A 25,046-nucleotide genomic window follows, 5' to 3' on the forward strand; every position below is an offset into this window, starting at 1 on the left:
GTCATTATACAATGATAAAAGGATCAATCAATCAAGAATATATAACAATTGTTGGAAATTCCCTGGCAGTCCTGTGGTTAGGACATGGCACCTTCACTGCCAGGACCCAGATTCCATCCCTGGTCAGGGACCCAAGATCCTTCAAGCCGTGTGGCGCAGCCAAAAAACAACAACAAAAAAGAATACATAACAATTGTAAATACTTATGTACCCAATCAGAGCACCCAAACATATAACCAAACCTAATAGAACTAAAAGGAGAAATAACCTGCAATAAAGTAATAGTTGGGGACTTTAATATCCCACTCTCTACAATAGACAGATGATCCAGACAGAGGATCAGTAAGGAAACAGGATTTGAACAACACTAGAGACTAAATGTACCTAATAGACATATACAGTTGACTCTTGAACTACATGGGTCCACTTATGTGTGGATTTTTTTTCAATAAATACACACTACAGTACTATACAATTCATGGTTGGTTGAAACCACAGACACAAGGGCCAACTGTAAAGTTACATGCAGAATTTTGACTGTGTGGGGCTTCCACACCCCTATCCCCCATGTTTTTCAAAGGTCAACTGTACAGAACATTCTACCCAACAACAGAATAGGCATTCTTCTCAAGCACACATGGAATATATTCTATGACAGACCATACGTCAGGCCACAAAACAAGCCTTAGCAAATTCAAAAAGACTGAAATCATACCAAGTATCTTCTCCAACCAGATGGGATGAAACTAGAAATAATAAAAGGAGGAAAACTGGAAAATTCTTGAACATATGAAAATAATGCTCACCCGAACAACCAATGGATCAAAAATGAAATTAAAGGAGAAATTTAAAAGTATCTTGAGACAAATGAAAATGGAAACACAACACACCAAAACTTATGGGATACAGCAAAAGCAGTTCAAAGAAGGAAGTTCATAGCAATAAACACCTACATTAAGAAACAAGAAAAATCTCAAACAACTTAACTCTACACCTTTAGAAAACAGAAAAAGTACAAACTGAGCCCAAAGTTAGCAGAAGGAAGGAAATAAAAACGACTAGAACAGAAATAAATAAAACAGAAAAGCAGTAGAAAAGATTAACCAAACTAAGAGTTGGTTTTTTGAAGAGATAAACAAAACTGATAAACCTCTAGCTACACTAAGGAAAAGAGAGGATCCAAATCAACAAAACTATAAATGAAAAAGGAGACATTCCAAGTGACACACAAAGAATCATAACAGCTACTATGAACAACTATATACAACAAACCAGACAACCTAGAAGAAATGGAAAAATTATTAGAAACATATAACCTACCAAGACCAAATCAGAAGAAATAGAAAATCTGAAAATACCAATTGCTAGAAAGTCAGTAATCAAAAATCTTCCACCAGGGACTTCCCTGGTGGTCCAGTGGCTAAGACTCCGTGCTCCCAATGAAGGGGGCCCAGGTTTGATCCCTGGTCAGAGAACTAGATCCCACATGCTGCAATTAAAGATCCCGCACACCGCAACTGAGACCCAGTGTAGCCAAATAAATAAATTAAAAAAAAAAGTCTCCTAATGAAGAAAAGCCCAGGCCCAGATGGCTTCACAGGGGAACTTCATCAAACATTTAAAGAAGAGTTCATGCCAATCCTTATCAAACTCTTCCAAAAAACTGAAGAGGAGGGAATATTCCCAAACTCATTTTATAAGGCTAGCATTACCCTAATATCAAAGCCAAAAAAGTACACTACCAGAAAAGAAAACTAAAGGTCCATATCCCTGATGAATATAGATGCAAAACTTCTCAATAAAATACTAGCAAATTGAATTCAGCAGTACAGTAAAAAGATCATTCACCATCATCAAGTAAGATTTATCCTTGGGATGCAAGAATGGTTCAACATACATAAATCAATTTGGTATGTCACATTGATAGAAAGAAAAAAATCATATGATCATCTCAAAAGATGCAGAAAAAGCTTTCCAAAAAATTCAACATCCATTCATGATAAAACACTCTTAACAAATTAGGTACAGAAGGAACATATCTTAACATAATAAAGGACATATAAGTCCACAGCTAAATGGTGATGGGAAAACTGGACATTCACATGTACAAGTATGAAACTAGACCCCTAACTTACACCACTCACAAAAATTAAATCAGTGGATTAAAGACTTAAATGTAAGACCAAAATGCATATAACTCCTAGAAGAAAACACAGGAAAAAAGCTCCTTGACACGAGTCTTGGCAATAAACTTTTGGATACAACTAAAGCACAAGCAACAAAATCGCAAATAGACAAGTAGGACTATATCAAACTAAAAAGCTTCTGAACATCAGAAGAAATAATAAAATGAAAAGACAATCTATGGAATTGGAGAAAATATTTGCAAACCATTTATCTTATGATAAGAGGGTCACTATCCAAAATATATAAAGAACTCATACAACTCAATAACAAAAAAATAAATAAAAAATAATCCAATTAAAAGATGGACAAAGGACCCGAATAGACCTTCATCCAAGTAAGATATACAAATGACCAACAGGTACCTGAAAAAATGCTCAACATCATTAATATAATCATTAGTGATGCAAATCAAAAGCACAATAAGCTATCACCTCACACCTGTCAGAATGGCTAGTATCAAAAAGACAAGAGATAACAAGTGCTGGTGAAGATGTAGAGAAAATGGAATCCTTGCGCACTGTTGATGGGGTTGTAAACTGGTACAGCCACTGTGGGCGGAAGTTCCTCCAAAAGTTAACAGAAACTACCATATGATATTGCAATTTTACTTCTGGGAATATATCTGAAGGAAACAAAAACACAAGTCAAAAAAGAGATATCTGAACCCCCATGTTCACAGCAGCATTATTTACAATAACCAAGACGTGTTCCCTAGTGGATGAATGGATACACGCAGATACACATACATACATACACACACACACACACACACACAAATAAAACCTTATTCAGCCATAAAAGGAGGAAATCCTGTCACTTGCAACAACATGGATGGGCCTTAATGGCATTATGCTAAGTAAGTCATACAGACTAAGCAAATACCAAATGATCTCATTTATATGTAGATTCTTAAAAGAAAAACCTCACAGAAAAAGATCAGATTTGTGGTTACCAGAGGTGTGGGCCAGGGTGAGGGGAAATTGGACAAAGGTTGTCAAAAGGTACAAACTTCCAGTTTTAAGATAAATAAGTACTAGGGATGTAATGTACAGCAAGAGGACTACAGATAGCACTGCTGTATGATACATGTGAAAATTGTTAAAAGTAAATCCTAAGGAGTTCTCATCGCTTGTTTTTGGTATGTATATGAAATGAGTGACATTAAACTTACTGTGGTAATCATTTTATGATGTATGTAAGTCAAATCTTATGCTGTGCATCTTAAAACTTACACAGTGCTGTATGTCAACTGTATCTCACTAAAACTGGTGGGGGTGGGTATGTATAGACCAGAAAAAGTAGGTATACTTGGAGATAAGCCAGCTCCAGATTTTTTTTTTTTTAAAAAGAGAGCTAGTTTATGCCATAAAATATTAAAGCTCTTCCTTACTAGCAAAAATCCTCTACAAAGCAAGACAGATTGAGTTTCCCATTTTCTAAATTATCCTGAGGAGTCTCAGTTTTACATCTTTTCATGCCATATTTTGGGGCTTGGATATAAGGAGGTAAGATGACACTGAAATAGGATGACACTGATAATGGATGAGAAGTAAACAAAAAGGATAAAAACTAAAACAGCAAAAAGGCTCCTTGTCATCTGCACAAAGTACTGACTGCTTTGGACTATCATCATACCTTTTCTGAGAACACCAAACCTTGCTTTTATAATCTACCACAATGTGATATGAGGACCATAACTATCACCCCGAAGGGCCACCACAGACCATAAAACAAGCACAGATAAGGAAAATGGGTAGTTTACCATAGAGTGATGGAATGACCACAGATTTCCCCAAAAGTCACCACAACTCTTAACCCACATGTGTGACAGCAGCTCTCCTGAGCTCAGCCAGTGATTGGGAGACAGAGGGAGTCTCTGAAAGAAGAACCTCAGGGCCAAGCCCCATCAGGGCTGGGACACAGTCATGTCTTCATCCTTGCTGGAGATGGCATGAGAACATGACGTGCAAAATCCAAGAGGCTAAATACTGATTTACCCTTTTAAAAGCAAGCATTAAAAAATCACATGTAGTGTACCTTTACTGCTTCACCTGCTACCAAGAGGCACACCTTGGGTTCCAACTGTGAAATCCACACACTCAGCAATGCAGCCCAGACCTCGGTCTCCAACAGCATTCCAGACACCACCTGTGGGAGTCAAAGACGAGCTGCCACCCGTCACTGCCAAGAATGGAAAGAAGCAAACTGAACTCACTGACATCTCAGAGCTCCTTCTACAACGATTTTATTATAAATATGCTCTTTTGGAATAAACAAATACTGCATTCAAGACTATCGGCAAACCTGTTCTAAGGTAATGAAAAGGAAAATGGAACCAGGAACCACTTAGAAGTAGAGATAAATAGCAAAGTCACCTGTATGCCATGCTGAGCGCCTTTCCCCCAAGAAGGAGGTTAACAGGGGACATAACATTTCTCATTAGCCCATTAATGAAAATAAGCTTCAAGTTTGGTAATTTGCACTAGTTCTGTAAACTGAACTGCTCCTGTCCTCGGTCCTAAGAAGTAGAATGGGAAGACGGTCAGTCTTCAGATCCCAGCGTCAACAAGGAAGATCTTGACTTTGTAACTCTTTGCTCTCAGACAAAACTGTCCACTACTTGCCAGGAGTGATGTCAGAGTAGTCCTTCAGCACCCCGGCCAAGTGCTCATTGTGAGTTTTAAACCGTCGCTTTTTCTGTGAAGCTGGCTTTTTCCTTCTCTGAATAGGAGCCTACAGGAAAAGGTAAAGACAGTTAGAAACAATGGCTACTCAGAGCGGTAATATGGGGAGGATTTACAAAAGATGCCCCAGAAACCAGCAGCAAAGAGATGCAGGGTTTGTGACCTTTTTTCTGTTCTGCAGCCCAGCCTCACACACACCAATCCACACAATCCTTGTTCGAAAACACAGACCAGGGCTTTCTGTTACAGTGAAGTGCATACCTCCACCTGGAATAAATGGGCTGGCATGAAAACTAACCAGAACTATTGTAGGCATGAAGTGGGTAAAAAGAGAGACAGTAAATCTCTTTTGTTTTTCATCTCTATTATCAGGTTTAAAATTTTATCCACCATTAATTACCAATAAAACAAAGACCTGAAGCAAATACAGCAAAATATAGAGATATGGGCAAATTGGGAAGTGGATGAACACAGAAAGATTTGTTAAATATTATCCTCTTTTCTTCACTGTATACCTGAAATACTAATATCACATAATATTAACAAACTAAGCAATGACGGGAAACCATGAAGTGCTGCAATCACGCTAATTCTTGGAGATCACTGGCAATAAATTTCCCCTTTTAAAGGAGTCCTAAAACTTCACTGAATAAAACACTAAGCCACAAACAAGTCAAGCTACAAAGGCACGATGGTGGACAGGGAAGGAGGGTGTTAGTGAAATAGTTCTCATCCTGGCTTTGACCCTGGGCTGCAGAGAGCTGGTTAGCTGGTAAAGGAATTCACAGGTCTTCATTCAATTACAAATCCCTCCAATGAGCAGGATTTGGGGGCTATAAAGACAGTAATATCTGGTTCCTAAGGGATCTGAAAGTCAACAAGGATAATTCAGTGTGATCAGGGCTAGGGCAAAGCCAGGCACCGAGACCACCGGGCTCCGGGAGCAAGAGGGGTGGGGGGTGCGGTGAAGACCATAAAGGCCAGAACGATGAAGCAAGCCCCTGGCAGAAACTGGGAGCACAACACGTGGGCACTGCACGCCCTATGGCTGGAGCTTAAGGGCAGGCACTGACTGCCGGGGAGGCTCTCACATACCTGGCGAGCAGCCCCTGAGGGCAAAGAGATCCGTTGGCCCTCAGTACACCAGACGTGATCTGAATGCATCTGACCAAGGTCACAGGATTAGGACACAGAAAAAACTGGAAGGGAGAACTAACTACCTACCTGCTCTTCCGAGAGCTGCACAGGACACAGGCTAACGGTTCAAAGAGCAGAGGATTACATTTTCTTCTAGAGAGTACGTACCACTTTCTTTGGTCCAGATTCCTGCATGGAAGAAATACCCTGTCGCTTCAGATACTCTTCAATTTTCTCCTCATCCATTGAATCCACAGTGACACTCCTCCACAGTTTCTGAAACTCTGTGCCAACAAGACAGTAGTTACTGTACAATAGATGTTTACAAGCTATAACATCTCAGTGTGATCGAAATCAGGCTTCGATATTATCTCCTCTGATCTCAATGAGCACATCTGAGATTTCATTATAAAAACAAAGGAAGACAGGAACATTCAGATGCTGGACACAGCAGCAGAAGGGCCTGGGAACACGAACTGCATCCCTACAGACCAGATCAGCACTGCTCTATTTTTAGAGCCTGTAAATGAAGGCCATGTGATTGAGCCTCCCAGCTTTCCTGGGAAGAAAGGCAGTTGACCCTCTCCTTTAATCCCAGAAATCAGTTCTCCATTGAAATAGTTCAAATTCCTGATCATCTCTCATGAGCTCAGTATAGCCCACTTCCTCTCCTACAGGAAAAGAGAAACAGGGAGATGAGGAACCAAAGTTTTATACGGAGGAGTTACAACAGCCTATTTGCAAAAAAGGCCTTTTGAAATCAAACAAATGGGGGATGGGTGACTAAGAGGTGATAAAAGTGAGGGGAGGAATACTGAGACAGTAACACTGTCTCACATGCCCTGTAAGACAAAGGAGAAAGGCCCTCCATCCAGCCTACTCCTTGTTCTCAGAGACCCCGGCCCCTTTGCCACACCACCATTTCTGCAACCAAAAGAGATCACAATTGGGACATGTCCAGAATGAAACTCGAATGCATCTTAAATTCTGTCCCTAAAGAGAGGCTCAAATAACCAGGTTTCACTTCATTATTAACATCTACATTCCAACACACAAAAAATGTCTTATGATGGCAAATCATAAGACATTTGTACTCTGGATGGTAAAAGAGGCAAGTTCGCTGGGTGCCCTGAGGCTGGGGGCTGGGCCCCTGCTCACCAGAGACCTCTCTCGCATGTGCATGCGCACGCCCACTCACACTGCAACACCACCTACCCCCATCCCCACCCTCCTCCTTGGCATGGCATCCTGGAGGCCTAATCCAGGTGGCGCCGGCACCGCCCCCTGCCTTACTTTCAGGTAAAAAGTGACAATGGAGAGGGGTCCATTCACAAGCTGTAAACAAAGTAGGCATGAGATACTGTGCTGAACCAGACTGTTCTCCTCTTTCCTATTTCAATACGTATTACAAGAAGCAAATGATGCTCTAACAGCTGGGGCTCCAGTGATACTTAGGAAATCCGTTTTCTGCCACACACGGAAAGGCTTTTGCTGATGGTGACCAAATGCAAAAATGACAATCTACTACAAAGAATTCAACCTGGGCACAAAGTTATTTCAATCCAAAACATCTCTAAATAAAAAAATTTTTAGGGCTTCCCTGGTGGCACAGTGGTTGAGAGTCCGCCTGCCGATGCAGGGGATGCAGGTTCGTGCCCCAGTCCGGGAGGATCCCACATGCCGCAGAGCGGCTGGGCCCGTGAGCCATGGCCGCTGAGCCTGCGCGTCCGGAGCCTGTGCTCTGCAACGGGAGAGGCCACAGCAGTGCGAGGCCCGCGTACCGCAAAAATAAAATTAAAAAGAAAAAAAATTTTTTTTTATTTCTTTCAATACATTAAGAGTTCTTTTTCCTATATGCTCCCTGAACTTTCATCTGCATAGATTACAGAAATCAGTTAGCAGATGACAATCAATTGTTTGCATGACTTTCTCAGCCCCTTGAAGGGCTATAAGCTCCTCGGGAGCGGATATTTTTTTTAAGTTTCCTAGTATGGTTGGCACTGAATTTAGCACATCCTCAACAATCTGATCACTGAACGTATGTTATTCTCTGGGCATCACAGAGTATCTGTTTTCTTTTTACATTTTTTAAACTTTTTTATTTTAAAATAATTTTACATTAACAGAAGAGTTGCAACATTAGTACACAGAACTCCAGTACAGGTTTTGCCCAGCTTTCCCTAATGTTAACACTGTATATGATCTTAGTAAAATTATCTAAACTAATAATACAAGCCTATTAACTAATCCACAGATCTTATTCACATGTCACCAGTTTTAGCACTTGCGTCCTCATCCTGGTCGTCATGGTCCGGCACCACACCTGGGATCCCACTGTGTTTAGCTGCCGTGTCTCCTTGCTCCAGGCTTTAAGTGTGCCCAGTGTCTCCTCATCTCTCAGGACCATGACACTTCTGAGGAGTTTCTGTAGTTATTTTATACAACGGCCCTCAATGTGTGGTTGTCTGCTATTTCCTTGTGATTAAATTGAGGCTATACATTTTGGGCAAGAACATCACAGAGAAGACACTGTGCCCTTCTCAGGACCTAACATCAAGGGTCCATGATGTTCACATGGCTTATTACTGGGGCTGTCAGACGATCACTGGTTAAGGTGGTGTCTGTCAGATTTCTCCACCATGAAGCTATTATTTTTCCCTTTGTAATTAATAAGCACTTGTGGGGAGATCTACTGAGACTATGCCTAAACACCCTGTTTCTCAGCACACGTTAGCTCACTAATTTCAGCATCCATTGATGGCTCGTGCCTACAACAACTGATCCTTGTGGGTTTGCCTAACGGCATGTTACTTCCGTCATTCCTTTCATGCGTATGGATTAGGATTCTATAAGGAAGACTACTGAACAAATGGATCTGATTCTCGATCCAATCTATCTATTCAATTGTTAACTTAGTATGGATTCATGGATATTTATTTTATTTCATGGATTATAACTCATTACTATCATTATTTATTTTCTTGTTCAAATATCCTGGCTTTGGTCATTGAGTCCCTTCAAATTGTCCCTGGCTCTTTTTGACTTGCTTCCCTTTTTTGTTGTTTGGGGGTTTTTTGAGCATTTTCTTACTTTCTGGTACCAAAACATGTTCCAAGCTCATCTTGCATTTCCCCAAACTTGGAATCAACTCTTCACCAAGGAGTCCTGACTCCTTTTACTGGAGAATGGTATTTCGAAACCAAGATCTAGGCATCCTAGTCTCTTTTTCTAGCAATCACTTTTCTTTTTTTGAAAACAGCAAATGATTAGGGGACATGAAATTTAAAGACAAATGATTTGTTTTAGGAGATTATCTCCAAGTATCATGGAAGTCAGTCAGGCTCTAAATTATAAGGGTAAATAAAATAGGAATTGTTTAAAAATCTGCTGTCTTTTAACAGAAAAGAAAGGCTAGAATTTTAAAACTCAGATTTGACCCTTTCAACTGAAGGGAACCCTGTCCTACTTGAGCTAAGAATGAAAACTGTGTAACAAAGTATGCCCGAGAAGGAAAGAAAATAAGCAAATTCATTAATAAGGCTTTGCTTAAGTTCCCAAATAACTCATTCATATTTTGGCTACACCCAGAGCTTTCCTATGAAATACAAAACTAGTAGAATAGTACAGACTGTGGCAAAAGAGGGCCTGGATGTGGAACCCAGTGACACTATTTACTAACTATGTCACATGGGAGAAGTTACTTAACCTCTCTAGCTCAGTTTCCTGACCTGTAAAATTGGGATAATAATATGTATTTCATAAAGATGTGGGTATAAAATGAGTTAATATCTATAAGGCACTGAGAATAATGCCTGCAAAGGAAAAAGCACTATCTATATCTGTCATAGTTACCATCATCCTCTGAGGTCTATCATCTCTTATTTCTGAGTGCTAATGCCTTTAAGGAAGGCAGATGAATCTGGCTGCTTTCAATAAGCATGACTCATCTGAGATTTATCCATGTTGTTGGGCATGTCAGTACTTCGTTCCTTCTTATTGCGAAGCTGTATTCCATTGTAAGGATGTACCACACTTGGGGGCGATGAAAGAACTGTTAAAGGACATCTGAGTTGTTTCCATGTTTTGGCTGTTATGAATAAAGCTGATATGTACATGGATTTTGAGTGAACTTGGGTAAAAACCTAAAAGTGGTACGGCTGGGTCATACATACAGTATACGTATTACAGCATACTAATAAATATGACGACCTACACCTCACACTATATGCAAAAATTAATTCAAAATGATCAAAGATCTAAATATAAGAGCTAAAACGGAAACTCTTTGAAGAAAAAACAGAAGTAAATATTGGTGTTGTTGGAATAGGGAATGGTTTCTTAGATATGACAGAAACACAAGCAACAAAAAGACAAATACATAAATTGTACCTCATCAAGATTAAAAACGTTTGTATCTCAAAGCACACCAACAAGAAACTGAAAAGACAACTCATAGAATGGACAATATTCACAAAACATAACTCTTTTAACAGACCTGTATCCAGAATAAAGAACTCTTTAAAATTCTATAATAGGACCTTCAAGATGGCAGAGGAGTAAGATGTGGAGATCACCTTCCTCCCCACAAATACACCAAAAATAGATCTACATGTGGCACAACTCCTACAGAACACCTACTGAATGCTGGCAGAAGACCTCATACTTCCTAAAAGGGTGCATAAGGAGAGGGGCACCGCCTAAACAAGCTTCAGAGACGGGCACAAGCCACAGCTATCAGCGTGGACACCAGAGACGGGCATGAAACGCTAAAGTTACTGTTGCAGCCACCAAGAAGCCTGTGTGCAAGCACAGGTCACTATCCACACCTCCCCTCCCGGGAGCCTGTGCAGCCCACCACTGCCAGGGTCCCATGATCCACGGACAACTTCCCCAGAAGAACACAAGGCGCGCCACAGGCTATTGCAGCATCACACTGGCCTCTGCCACCACAGGCTTGCCCTGCATTCCGTACGCCTCCCTCACCCTGGCCTGAGTGAGCCAGAGCCCTCGAATCAGCTGCTCCTTTAACCCCGTCCTGTCTGAGCGAAGAACAGATGCCCTCAGGCGACCTACATGCAGAGGCGGGTCAAATCCAAAGCTGAACCCCGGGAGCTGTGCGAATCTCTCCGAGCAGCCTCAGGAGCAGCAGATTAAATCTCCACAATCAACTTGCTGTACCCTGCAACTGTGGAATACCTGAATAGACAACGAGTCATCCCAAAACTGAGGCGGTGGACTTTGGGAGCAACTGTAGACTTGGGGTTTGCTTTCTGCATCTAATTTGTTTCTAGTTTTATGTTTATCTTAGTTCAGTATTTAGAGATTATCATTGGTAGATTTGTTTATTTATTTGGGTGCTCTCTTCCTTTTTTTATATATTTTTCTTTTTCTCTTTTTGTGAGTGTGTATGTATATGCTTCTTTGTGTGATTCTGTCTGTATAGGTTTGCTTTTACTATTTGTCCTAGGGTTCTGTGTGTCCAGGTTTTTTTAGTATAGTTTTTAGCACTTGCTATCATTGGTGGACTTATTTGTTTAATTGCTCTTTTTTTAATTATTTTATTTTAATAACTTCTGTTTCTTCCTGTTTTTTCTTTTCTCCCTTTTCTTCTGAGCTGTGTGGCTGACAGGGTCTTGGTGCTCTGGCCAGGTGCCAGGCCTGAGCCTCTGAGGTCAGAAAGCCAAGTTCAGAACACTGGTCCACCAGAGACCTCCTGGCCTCTCATAATATGGGAGAGAGCTCTCCCAGAGATCTCCATCTCAACGCTAAGACCCAGCTCTACTCAACGACCAGCAAGCTCCAGTACTGGACACCCCATGCCAAACAACTAGCAAGACAGGAACACAACCCCACCCATTAGCAGAGAGGCTGCCTAAAATCATACTAAGTTCACAGACACCCCAAAACACACCACCGGACACGGTCCTGCCCACCAGAAAGACAAGATCCAGCCTCATCCACCAGAACACAGGCACCAGTCCCATCCATCAGGAAGCCTACACAACCCACTGAACCAACCTTACCCACTGGGGACAGACACCAAAAACAATGGGAACTATGAACCTGCAGTCTGCAAAAAGCAGACCCCTAACACAGTAAGTTAAGCAAAATGAGAAGACAGAGAAATACACAGCAGATGAAGGAACAAAGTAAAACCAACCAGACCAAACAAATGAAGAGGAAACAGGCAGTCTACCTAAAAAAGAATTCAGAGTAATGATAGTAAAGATGATCCAAAATCTTGGAAACAGAATGGAGAAAATACAAGAAACTCTTAACAAGGACCCAGAAGTACTAAAGAGCAAACAAACAATGATGAACAATGAAATTAAAAATTCTCTAGAAGGAATCAATAGTAGAATAACTGAGGCAGAAGAACGGATAAGTGACCTGGAAGATAAAATAGTGGAAATAACTACTGCAGAGCACAATAAACAAAAAAGAATGAAAAGAATTGAGGACAGTCACAGAGACCTCTGGGACATAAAATGCACCAACATTCAAATTATAAGGGCCCCAGAAGAAGAAGAGAAAAAGAAAGGGACTGAGAAAATATCTGAAGAGATTATAGTTGAAAACTTCCCTAACATGGGAAAGGAAATAGTCAATCAAGTCAGGAAGTGCAGAGAGTCCCATACAGGATAAATCCAAGGAGAAATACACCAAGAGACATATTAATCAAACTATGAAAAACTAACTACAAAGAAAAAATATTAAAAGCAGCAATGGAAAACCAACAAATAACATATAAGGGAACCCCCAATAGGTTAACAGCTGATCTTTCAGGAGAAACTCTGCAAGCCGGAAGGGAGTGGCAGAATATACTTAAAGTGATGAAAGGGAAAAACCTACAACCAAGATTACTGTACCCAGCAAGGATCTCATTCAGATTCAATGGAGAAATAAAAAGCTTTACAGACAAGCAAAAACTACGAGAATTCAGCACCACAAAACCAGCTTTACAACAAATGCTAAAAGAACTTCTCTAAGCAGGAAACGCAAAAGAAAAAGACCAACAAAAACAAACCCAAATCAATTAAGAAAATGGTAATAGGAACATACATATCACCGAACACCTTATATGTAAATGAATTAAATGCTCCAACCGAAAGACAAAGACTGTTTGAATGGATACAAAAACAAGACATTTAAATATGCTGTCTACAAGAAACCTGCTTCAGACCTAGCGACACATACAGACTGAAAGTGAGGGGATGGAAAAAGATATTCTATGCAAATGGAAATCACAAGAAAGCTGGAGTAGCAATACTCGTATCAGATAAAATACTTTAAAATAAAGAATATTACAAGAGATAAGGACATGACATAATGATCAAAGGATCAATCCAAGAAGAAAAAAATAACAATTATAAATATTTATGCAGCCAACATAGGAGCACCACAAAACATAAGGCAAATGTTCACAGCCATAAAAGGAGAAATCGACAGTAACACAAAAACAGCGGGGAACTTTAACACCCCACTTACACCAATAGGCAGATCATCCAGACAGAAAATAAATAAGGAAACACAAGCTTTAAATGACACAATAGACCAGATAGACTAAATTGATATTTATAGGACACTCCATCCAAAAACAACTGAATACACTTTCTTCTCAAGTTCTCATGGAACATTCTCCAGGACAGATCATATCTTGGGTCACAAATCAAGCCTTAGTAAATGTAAGAAAACTGAAATCTTATCAAGTATCTTTTCCCACCACAACGCTATGAGACTAGATATCCATTACAGGAAAAAAAACTGTAATAAATACAAACACATGGAGGCTAAACATTATGCTACTAAATAACCAAGAGATCACTGAAGAAATCAAAGAGGAAATCAAAAAATACCGAGAAAAAAATGACAATGACAACCCAAAATCTATGGAATGCAGCAAAAGCAGTTCTAAAAGGGAAGCTGATAGCAATACAATCACACCTCAAGAAACAAGAAAAATCTTAAACAACCTAAACTTACACCTAAAGCAATTACAGAAAGAACAAAAAAACCCAAAGATAGCAGAAGGAAAGAAATCATAAAGATCAGAGCAGAAATAAATGAAAAAGAAATGAAGGAAACGATAGCAAAGATCAATAAAACTAAAATCTGGTTGCTTGAGAAGATAAACAAAATTGATAAACAATTAGCCAGACTCATCAAGAAAAAAAGGGAGAAGACAGAATTAGAAATGAAAAAGGATAAGTACCAACTGACATTGCAGAAATACAAAGGATCATGAGAGATTACCACAAGCAACTATATGCCAGTAAAATGGACAACCTGGAAGAAATGGACAAATTCTTAGAAAAGCACAAAATCCCGAGACTGAACTAGGAAAAAATAGAAAACATAAACAGACCAATCACAAGCACTGAAATTGAAACTGTCATTAAAAATCTTCCAAAACACAAAAGCCCAGGACCAGATGGCTTCACATGTGAATTCTCTCAAACATTTACAGAAGATCTAACACCCATCCTTCTCAAACTCTTCCAAAATATAAAGGAGGAAGGGACACTCCCAAACTCATTCTACGAGGCCACTATCCCCGATACCAAAATCAGACAAAGATGTCACAAAGAAAGAAAACTACAGGCCAATATCACTGATGAACATAGATGCAAAAATCCTCAACAAAATACTAGCAAACAGAATCCAACAGCACATTAAAAGGATCATACACCATGATCAAGTGGGGTTTATCCCAGGAAGGCAAGGATTCTTGAATATATGCAAATCAATCAATGCTATAATCACATTAACAAACTGAAGGAAAAAAACCATATGATCATCTCAATAGATGCAGAAAAAGCTTTTGACAAAATTCAACAGCCATTTATGATAAAAACCCTCCAGAAAGTAGGCATAAAGGGAACTTTCCTCAACATAATAAAGGCCATATACGACAAACCCACAGCAAAATGGTTCACAATGGTGAAAAACTGAAACCATTTCCTCTAATATCAGGAAAAAGACAAGGTTGTCCACTATCACAACTATTATTCAACATAGTTTTGGAAGTTTTAGCCACAGCAATCAGAGAAGAAAAAGAAATAAAAGGAATCCAAATCAGAAAAGAAGAAGTAAAACGGTCAATGCAGATGACATGATACTATACATAGAGAATCCTAAACATGCCACCAGAACACTACTAGAGCTAATGAATGAATTTGGTAAAGCAGCAGGATACAAAATTAATGAACAGAAATCTCTTGCATTCCTATACACTAATGCTGAAAACTCTGAGAAATTAAGGAAACACTCCCATTTACCACTGCAACAAAAAAAATTAAATACTAGGAATAAACCTACCTAAGGAGACAAAAAGGACCTGTATGCAGAAAACTACAAGACACTGATGAAAGAAATTAAAGATGATACCAACAGATGGAGAGATATACCATGTTCTTGGACTGGAAGAATCAACACTGTGAAAATGACTATACTACGCAAAGCAATAAACAGATTCAATGCAATCCCTATCAAACTACCAATGGCATTTTTCACAGCACTAGAACAAAAAATTTCACAATTTCTAAGAAAACACAAAAGACCCCGAATGGCCAAAGCAATCTTGAGAAAGAAAAATGGAGCTGCAGGAATCAGGCTCCCGGACTTCAGACTATACTACAAAGTGACAATAATCAAAACAATATGGTACTGGAACAAAAAACAGGAATACAGATCAATGGAACAGGACAGAAAGCCCAGAGATAAACCCACGCACATATGGTCACTTTATTTTTGATAAAGGAGGGAAGAATATACAGTGGAGAAAAGACAGCCTCTTCAATAAGTGGTGCTGGGAAAACTGAACAGCTACCTGTAAAAGAATGAAATTAGAACACTCCCTAACACCATACACAAAAATAAACTCAAAACGGATTAAAGACCTAAATGTAAGACCAAACACTATAAAACTTTTAGAGGAAGACAGAGGCAGAACACTCTATGACATAAATCACAGCAAGAGTCTTTTTTGACCCACCTCCTAGAGAAACGGAAATAAAAACAAAAATAAATGGGACCTAATGAAACTTAACAGCTTTTGCACAGCAAAGGAAACCATAAACAAGATGAAAAGACAACCCTCAAAATGGGAGAAAATATTTGCAAATGAAGCAACTGACAAAGGATTAACATCCAAAATTTACAAGCAGCTCATACAGCTCAATACCAAAAATACAAACACCCCAATCCAAAAATGGGCAGAAGACCTAAATAGATGCTTCTCCAAAGATACACAGACTGTCAGCAAACACATGAAAGGATGCTCAACATCACTAATCATTAGAGAAATGCAAATCAAAACTACAATGAGGTATCACCTCACACCAGTCAGAATGACCATCATCAAAAAATCTACAGACAATAAATGCTGGAGAGGGTGTGGAGAAAAAGGAACCCTCTTGCACTGTTGGTGGGAATGTAAATTGATACAGCCACTATGGAGAACAGTATGGAGGTTCCTTAAAAAACTAAATATAGAAGTGCCATATGCCCCAGCAATCCCAATACTGGGCATATACCCTGAGAAAACCATAATTCAAAGAGTCATGTACCACAATGTTCATTGCAGCTCTATTTACAATAGCCAGGACATGGAAGAAAACTAAGTGTCCACTGACAGATGAATGGATAAAGAAGATGTGGCACATATATACAGTAGAATACTACTCAGCCATAAAAACAAACAAAACTGAGTTATCTGTAGTCAGGTGGATGGACCTAGATTCTGTCATACAGAGTGAAGTAAGCCAGAAAGAGAAAAACGAAGAGCATATGCTAATACATATATATGGACTCTTTAAAAAAAAAAAAAGGTTCTGAAGAACCTAGGGACAAGACAGAAATAAAGATGCAGACGTAGAGAATGGACTTGAGGACACGGGGAGGGGGAAGGGTAAGCTGAGACGAAGTGAAAGAGTAGCACTGACATATATACACTACCAAATGTAAAACAGATAGCTAGTGGGAAGCAGCCGCATAGCACAGGGAGATCAACTTGGTGCTTTGTGACCACCTAGACGGGTGGGGTAGGGAGGTTGGGAGGGAGATACGAGAGAGAGGGGACATGGGGATATATGTATACATATAGCTGATTCACTTTTTTTTTGAATTTTTGAATTTTATTTCTTTCTTTATACAGCAGGTTCTTATTAGTTATCCATTTTATACATATTAGTGTATACATGTCAAACGCGATCTCCCAATTCATCCCATCACCAACCCCCTACCACCACCACCACTTTCCCCCCTTGGTGTCCACACGTTTGTTCTCTACATCTGTGTCTCTATTTCTGCCCTGCAAACCAGTTCATCTGTAACATTTTTCAAGGTTCCACATATATGAGTTAATATACAATATTTGTTGTTCTCTTTCTGACTTACTTCACTCTGTATGACAGTCTCTAAATCCATCCACATCTCTAAAAATGACCTAATTTCATTCCTTTTTATGGCTGAGTAATATTCCATTGTAGATATGTACCACATCTTCTTTATCCATTCGTCTGTCAATGGGCATTTAGGTTGCTTCCATGACCTGGCTATTGTAAATAGTGTTGCAATGAACATTGGGGTGCATGTGTCTTCTTGAATTATGGTTTTCTCTGGGTATATGCCCAGTAGTGGGATTGCTGGGTCATATGGTAGTTCTATTTTTAGTTTTTTAAGGAACCTCCATACTGTTCTCCATAGTGGCTGTATCAATTTACATTCCTACCGAGAGTGCAGGAGGATTCCCTTTTTGCCACACCCTCTCCAGCATTTGTTTGTACATTTTCTGATGATGTCCGTTCTACCTGATGTGAGGTGATACCTCATTGCACTTTTGATTTGCATTTCTCTAATAATTAGTGATGCTGAGCAGCTTTTCATGTGCTTCTTGGCCATATGTATGTCTTCTTTGGAGAAATGTCTATTTAGGTCTTCTGCCCATTTTTCAATTGGGTTGCTTTTTAAATATTGAGCTGCATGAGCTGTTTATACTTTGGAGATTAATCCTTTGTCCATTCATTCATTTGCAAATATTTTCTCCCATTCCGAGGGTTATCTTTTCATCTTGTTTGTAGTTTCCTTTGCTTTGCAAAAGCTTTTAAGTTTCATTAGGTCCCATTTATTTTGTTTTTATTTCATTATTCTAGGAGGTGGATCAAAAAAGATCTTGCTGTGATTTATGTCAAAGAGTGTTCTTCCTATGTTTTCCTCTAAGTTTTATAGTGTCCAGTCTTACATTTAGGTCTCTAATCCATTTTGACTTTATTATTGTGTACAGTGTTAGAGAGTGTTCTAATTTCATTCTTTTACAGGTAGCTGTCCAGTTTTCCCAGCACCACTTATTGAAGAGACTGTTTTTTCTCCTATATCCTTGCCTCCTTTGTCATAGACTAGTTGACCACAGGTGCTTATCTCTGGGCTTTCTATCCTGTTCCATTGATCTATGTTTCTGGTTTTGTGCCAGTACCATATTGTCTTGATTATGGTAGCTTTGTAGTATAGTCTGAAGTCAGGGAGTCTGATTCCTCCAGGTCTGTTTTTTTCCCTCAAGACTGCTTTGGCTATTCGGGTTCTTTTGTGTCTCCATACAAATTTTAAGATTTTTTGTTCTAGGTCTGTAAAAAAAAAAAAAAAAAAAAGCCACTGGTAATTTGATAGGGATTGCACTGAAATCTGTAGATTGCTTTGGATAGTATAGTCATTTTCACAATGTTGATTCTTCCAATCCAAGAACATGGTATATCTCTCTATCTGTTGGTATCATCTTTAATTTCTTTCACCAGTGTCTTATTGTTTTCTGCATACAAGTCTTTCATCTCCTTAGGTAGGTTTATTCCTTGGTATTTTATTATTTTTGTTGCAGTGGTAAATGGGAGTGTTTCCTTAATTTCTCTTTCAGAGTTTTCATCATTAGTGTTTAGGAATGCAAGAGATTGCTGTGCATTAATTTTGTATCCTGCTGCTTTACCAGATTCATTGATTAGCTCTAGTAGCGTTCTGGTGGCATGTTTAGGATTCTCTATGTATAGTATCATGTCATCTGCAAACAATGACAGTTTTACTTCTTTTCCAAGTTGGATTCCTTTTATTTCTTTTTCTTCTCTGATTGCTGTGGCTAGGACTTCCACAACTATGTTGAATAAGTGGCGAGAGTGGACATCCTTGTCTTATTCCTGGTCTTAGAGGAAATGCTTTCAGTTTTTCACAACTGAGAATGATGTTTGCTGTGGGTTTGTCGTATGTGGCCTTTATTATGTTGAGGTAGGTTACCTCTATGCCCACTTTCTGGAGAGTTTTTATCATAAATGGGTGTTGAATTTTGTCAAAAGCTTTTTCTGCATCTATTGAGATGATCATATGGCTTTTATTCTTCAATTTGTTAATATGGTGTATCACATTGATTGATTTGCATATATTGAAGAATCCTTGCATCCCTGGGATAAATCCTACTTGATCATAGTGTATGATCCTTTTAATGTGTTGTTGGATTCTGTTTGCTAGTATTCTGCTGAGGATTTTTGCTTCTAAGTTCATCAGTGATATTGGTCTGTAATTTTCTTTTTTTGTAGTATCTTTGTCTGCTTTTGGTATCAGGGTGATGGTGGCCTCAGAGAATGAGTTTGGGAGTGTTCCTTCCTCTGCAATTTTTTGGAAGAGTTTGAGAAGGATGGGTGTTAGCTCTTCTCTAAATGTCTGAAAGAATTCACCTGTGAAGCCATCTGATCCTGGACTTGTTTGTTGGAAGATTTTTAATCACAGTGTCAATTTCATTACTTGTGATTGGTCTGTTGATATTTTGTTTCTTCCTGGTTCAGTCTTGGAAGGTTATACCTTTCTAAGAATTTGTCCATTTCTTCCAGGTTGTCCATTTTATTGGCATAGAGTTGCTTGTAGTAGTCTCTTAGGATGCTTTGTATTTCTGTATGTCTGTTGTAACTTCTCCTTTTTCATTTCTAATTCTATTGAGTCCTCTCCCTCTTTTTCTTGATGAGTCTGGCTAATGGTTTATCAATTTTGTTTATCTTCTCAAAGAACCAGGTTTTAGTTTTATTTATCTTTGCTATTGTTTTCTTTGTTTCTATTTCATTTATTTCTGGTCTGATATTTATGATTTCTTTCCTTCTCCTAACTTCGGGTTTTGTTTGTTTTTCTTTCTCTAGTTCCTTTATGTGTAAGGTTAGAATGTTTGAGATTTTTCTTGTTTCTTGAGGTAGGCTTGTATTGCTATAAACTTCCCTCTTAGAACTGCTTTTGCTGCATCCCATAGGTTTTGGATTGTCATGTTTTCACTGTCATTTGTCTCTAGGTATTTTTTGATTTTCTCTTTGATTTCTTCAATGATCTCTTGGTTATTTATTAATGTATTGTTAAGCCTCCATGTGATTGTGTTTTTTACATTTTTTTCCCTGTAATTCATTTCTAATCTCATAGTGTTGTAGTCAGAAAAGATGCTTGATATGATTTGAATTTTCTTAAATTGACTGAGGCTTGATTTGTGACCCAAGATGTGATCTATCCTGGAGAATGTTCCATGCGAACTTGAGGAGAAAGTGTATTCTGCTGTTTTTGGATGGAATGTCGTATAAATATCAATTATATCTATCTGGTCTATTGTGTCATTTAAAGCTTCTCTTTTCTTATTACTTTTCTGTTTGGATGATCTGTCCATTGGTGTAAGTAAGGTGTTAAAGTCCCCCACTATTACTGTGTCACTGTTGATTTCCTCTTTTATAGCTGTTAGCAGTTGCCTTATGTATCGCTCCTACGTTGGGTGCATATATATTTATAATTGTTATATCTTCTTCTTGGATTGATCCCTTGATCATTATGTAGTGTCCTTCCTTGTCTCTTGTAACATTCTTTAAAGTCTATTTTATCTGATATAAGTATTGCTACTCCAGCTTTCTTTTGATTTCCATTTGCATGGAATATCTTTTTCCATTCCCTCACTTTCAGTCTGTATGTGTCCCTAGGTCTGAAGTGGGTCTCATATATGGGTCTTGCTTTTGTATCCATTCAGTGAGCCTGTGTCTTTTGGTTGGAGCATTTAATCCATTCACGTTTAAGGTAATCATCGGTATGTATGTTCCTATTACCATTTTCTTAGTTGTTACGGGTTTGTTTTTGTAGGTCCTTTTCTTCCCTTGTGTTTCTCACTTAGAGAAGTTCCTTTAGCATTTGCTGTAGAGCTGGTTTGGTGGTGCTGAATTCTCTTAGCTTTTGCTTGTCTGTAAAGCTTTCGATTTTGTCGAATCTGAATGAGATCCTTGCCAGGTAGAGTAATCTTGGTTGTAGGTTCTTCCTTTTCATCACTTTAAATATATCATGCCACTCCCTTCTGGCTTGTAGAGTTTCTGCTGAGAACTCAACTGTTAACGTTATAGGAGTTCCCTTGTACATTATTTGTCGTTTCTCCCTTGTTGCTTTCAATAATTTTTGTCTTTAATTTTTGTCAATTTGATTACTATGTGTCCCGGCGTGTTTCTCCTTGGGTTTCTACTGCCTGGGCCTCTCTGTGCTTCCTGGACTTGGGTGGCTATTTCCTTTCCCATGTTAGGGAAGTGTTCGACTATAATCTCTTCAAATATTTTCTCGGGTCCTTTCTCTCTCTCTTCTCCTTCTGGGACCCCTATAATGCGAATGCTGTTGCATTTAATGTTGTCCCAAAGGTCTCTCAGGCTGTCTTCATTTCTTTTCATTCTTTTTTCTTTATCCTGTTCCACGTCAGTGAATTCCACCATTCTGCCTTCCAGGTCACTTATCCGTTCTTCTGCTATTGATTCCTTCTCGTGCATTTTTCATTTCAGTTATTGTACTGTTCGTCTTTGTTTGTTCTTTAATTCTTCTAGGTGTTTGTTTGTTTTTTTTTTTCAGTATGCAGGCCTCTCACTGCTGTGGCCACTCCCGTTCGGAGCACAGGCTTCGGACGCACAGGCTCAGTGGCCACGAGTCACGGGCCCAGCCGCTCCATGGCATGTGGGATCTTCCCAGACTGGGGCACAAACCCACGTCCCCTGCATCGGCAGGCAGACTCTCAACCATTGTGCCACCAGGAAAGCCCTGTTCTTTAATTGTTCTAGGTCTTTGTTAAACATTTCTTGCAACCACTTGATCTTTGCCTCCACTCTTTTTCCAAGGTCCTGGATCATCTTCACTATCATTATTCTAAATTCTTTTTCTGGAAGGTTTCCTATCTCCACTTCATTTAGTTGTTTTTCTGGGGGTTTATCTTGTTCCTTCATCTGGTACATAGCCCTCTGCCTTTTTATCTTGTCTATCTTTCTGTGAATGTGGTTTTTGTTCCACAGGATGCAGGATTATAGTTCTTCTTGCTTCTGCTGTCTGCCCTCCTGATTCACTTTGTTATATACAGCAGCAACTAACACAACAATGTAAAGCAATTATACTCCAATAAAGATGTTAAAAAAATAAATAAATAATAAACAAATGAGACCTAATTAAACTTAAAAGATTTTGTACAGCCAAGGAAACCACTGACAAAATGAAAAGACAACATACCAAGTGGGAGAAAATACTTGCAAATAATATGACAGATAAGGGGTTAACATCCAAAATATATAAATGGTTCATACAACTCTATCAACTCAATATCAAAAGAATAAACAACCTGATTAAAAAATGACCAGAAGCTTGAATAGACATTTTTCCAAAGAAGACATACAGGTGGCCAACAGGCACATGAAAAGATGCTCAACATCTCTAATCGTCAGGAAAATACAATAAGACATAACCTCACACCTGTCAGAATGGCTGTCATCAAAAGATGACAAATAACAAATGTTGTTAAGGATGTGGAGAAAAGGGAACCCTTGTACAGTGTTTGTGAGAATGTAACTTGGCACAGCCGCTAAGGAAAACAGTATGGAGGTTCCTCAAAAAACTAAAAATATAACTACCATGTGACCCAACAATTCCACTCCTGGGTATATATCCAAGGAAAATGAAACACTAATTCAAAAAGATATGTGCACCCCGATAGTCACAGCAGCACTATTTACAGTAGCCAAGATATGGAAGCAACCTAAGTGTCCATCAGCAGATAAATAAAGAAGATGTGGTACATATATACAATGGAATACTACTCAGCCATAAAAAGAATGAAATAATGCCATTTGCAACCACATGGGTGGACCTGGAGGGTATTGTGCTAAATGTAGTAAGACAAAGAGAAAGATAAAGACTGTATGATATCACTTATATGTGAAATCTAAAACAATAAAACAAATGAATATAAGAAAACAGAAACAGACCCACAGATATAGCAAGCAAACTAGTGGTTACCAGTGGGGGGGAGGGAAGAGGAGAAGGGCAAGTTGGGGGGATGGGATTAAGAGATACAAAAACTACGACATATAAAATAGATAAGCAACAAGGGTATGTAGTGTAGCACAGAAAAAAATTCTATAATAACAAAATTTTTTTAGGGCTTCCCTGGTGGTGCAGTGGTTGAGAGTCCGCCTGCCGATGCAGGGGACACGGGTTCGTGCCCCGGTCCGGGAGGATCCCACATGCCGCGGAGCGGCTGGGCCCGTAAGCCATGGCCGCTGGGCCTGCGCGTCCGGAGCCTGTGCTCCGCAACGGGAGAGGTCACAACAGTGAGAGGCCCGCGTACCACAAAAAAAAAAGAAAAAACATTTTTTTTAATAGGTAAAGAATTTAATCAGACATTTCTCAAAAGATAATATACATGTATAACTGAATCACTTTGCTGTACACCTGAAACTAACACAACAGGGTAAATCAACTATTCTCCAATATAAAAATAAACATTTTTTTAATAAATAAAAATTTTAAAAATAAAACAACATACAAATGGCCATTAAGCAAAAAGATGCTCATTATTAGAGAAATGTAAATCAAAACTATGATAAGATACCATTTCACACCCAGTATGACAGCTAAAATCAGTGTTGGCAATGATGTGGAGAAATTGGAACCCTCACGCACTGCTGCTACGAATGTAAAATGATGTAGCCACTTTGCAAAACAGTATGGCAATTGCTCAAAAGTTAGCCATCGGAATTACCGTATTATCCAGCAATTCCACTCCTAGGTATGTACTTAAGAGAAATGAAAAATTATTTCCACACAAAAACTTGTACATGAACGTTCATAGTACCATTATTCACAATGGCCAAAAAGTAGAAACAACTCAAATGCCCATCAACTGATGAATGGATGAATAAAATGTTGTATATCCATAATGTAATGTCCTTTTTTAATGTACGCATTTAATGCTCTATTTCCCTTTAAGCACTGCTGTAGCTGCATCCCATGAATTTTGATATCTTGTGCTTTCACTTTCATTTAATTCAACATACTTTTTTACTTCCCTTGTGATTTCCTCCTCAAACCACGAGTTATTTAAGAGTGTTATTTAATTTCCAAATACTTTGGAGCATTTCCAAATATATCTCTGATTTCTAGTCTAATTCCATTATGATCCAAACACATCTTTTATATGCTTTCAATTCTTTTAAATTCATTAAAGTTTTGTGGCCTAGAATACCATCTGTCTTGGTGAATATCCCATGTACAATGGAAAACATGTATCCTGTTTTTGGGTAGTCTTGTTTTACAAATGTCAATGAGGTCAAGTTGGTTGATAGTATTGTTTAAGACTTTCATATCCTTACTAATTTTCCATCTATTTGTTCAATCAATTACTGAGAGAGGAGTGCTGTGAAATTCAATCTTAATTGTGGGTTTGTCTATTTATCCTTTCAGTTATAGCTGTATTTTTAATAAATTTATTTACTTATTTTGGCTGTGCCAGGTCTTAGCTGCAGCACGTGGGATCTTTAGTTGCGGCATGCATGCGGGACCTAGTTCCCCGACCAGGGATCGAACCTGGGTCCCCGCCATTGGGAGTGCGGAGTCTCACCCACTGGACTACCAGGGAAGTCCTGTATCTATTTTTAACTCATGTATTTTAAAGCTCTGTTGTTAAATATACATATATTTAGGACTATTATATAACTTTGGAGAAGTGAACCCTTTATCATTATGTAA

General features: G+C 38.8%; 1 protein-coding gene across 3 annotated transcripts in view; it reads right to left on the reverse strand.

Annotated features, from left to right (window-relative positions):
- Positions 1 to 4,416: 4,416 nt before the first annotated feature.
- GTF2E2 (general transcription factor IIE subunit 2) overlaps positions 4,417 to 25,046 on the reverse strand; it is a 74,729-nt gene continuing 54,099 nt past the window's right edge. For all 3 annotated transcript variants that reach the window (XM_019921400.3, XM_019921397.3, XM_019921398.3), the window contains 2 exons: positions 6,177 to 6,292; positions 4,417 to 4,920 (listed from right to left, as the gene is read on the reverse strand). In XM_019921400.3, coding sequence (XP_019776959.1) covers positions 4,804 to 4,920; positions 6,177 to 6,292 — 233 coding nt within the window. In that variant the 3' untranslated portion in view covers positions 4,417 to 4,803. The remainder of the gene's footprint in view (positions 4,921 to 6,176; positions 6,293 to 25,046) is intronic.

The sequence above is a fragment of the Tursiops truncatus genome, chromosome 21 (genome assembly GCF_011762595.2).
Source record: "Tursiops truncatus isolate mTurTru1 chromosome 21, mTurTru1.mat.Y, whole genome shotgun sequence".
In the NCBI taxonomy this organism is placed as follows: Eukaryota; Metazoa; Chordata; class Mammalia; order Artiodactyla; family Delphinidae; genus Tursiops; species Tursiops truncatus.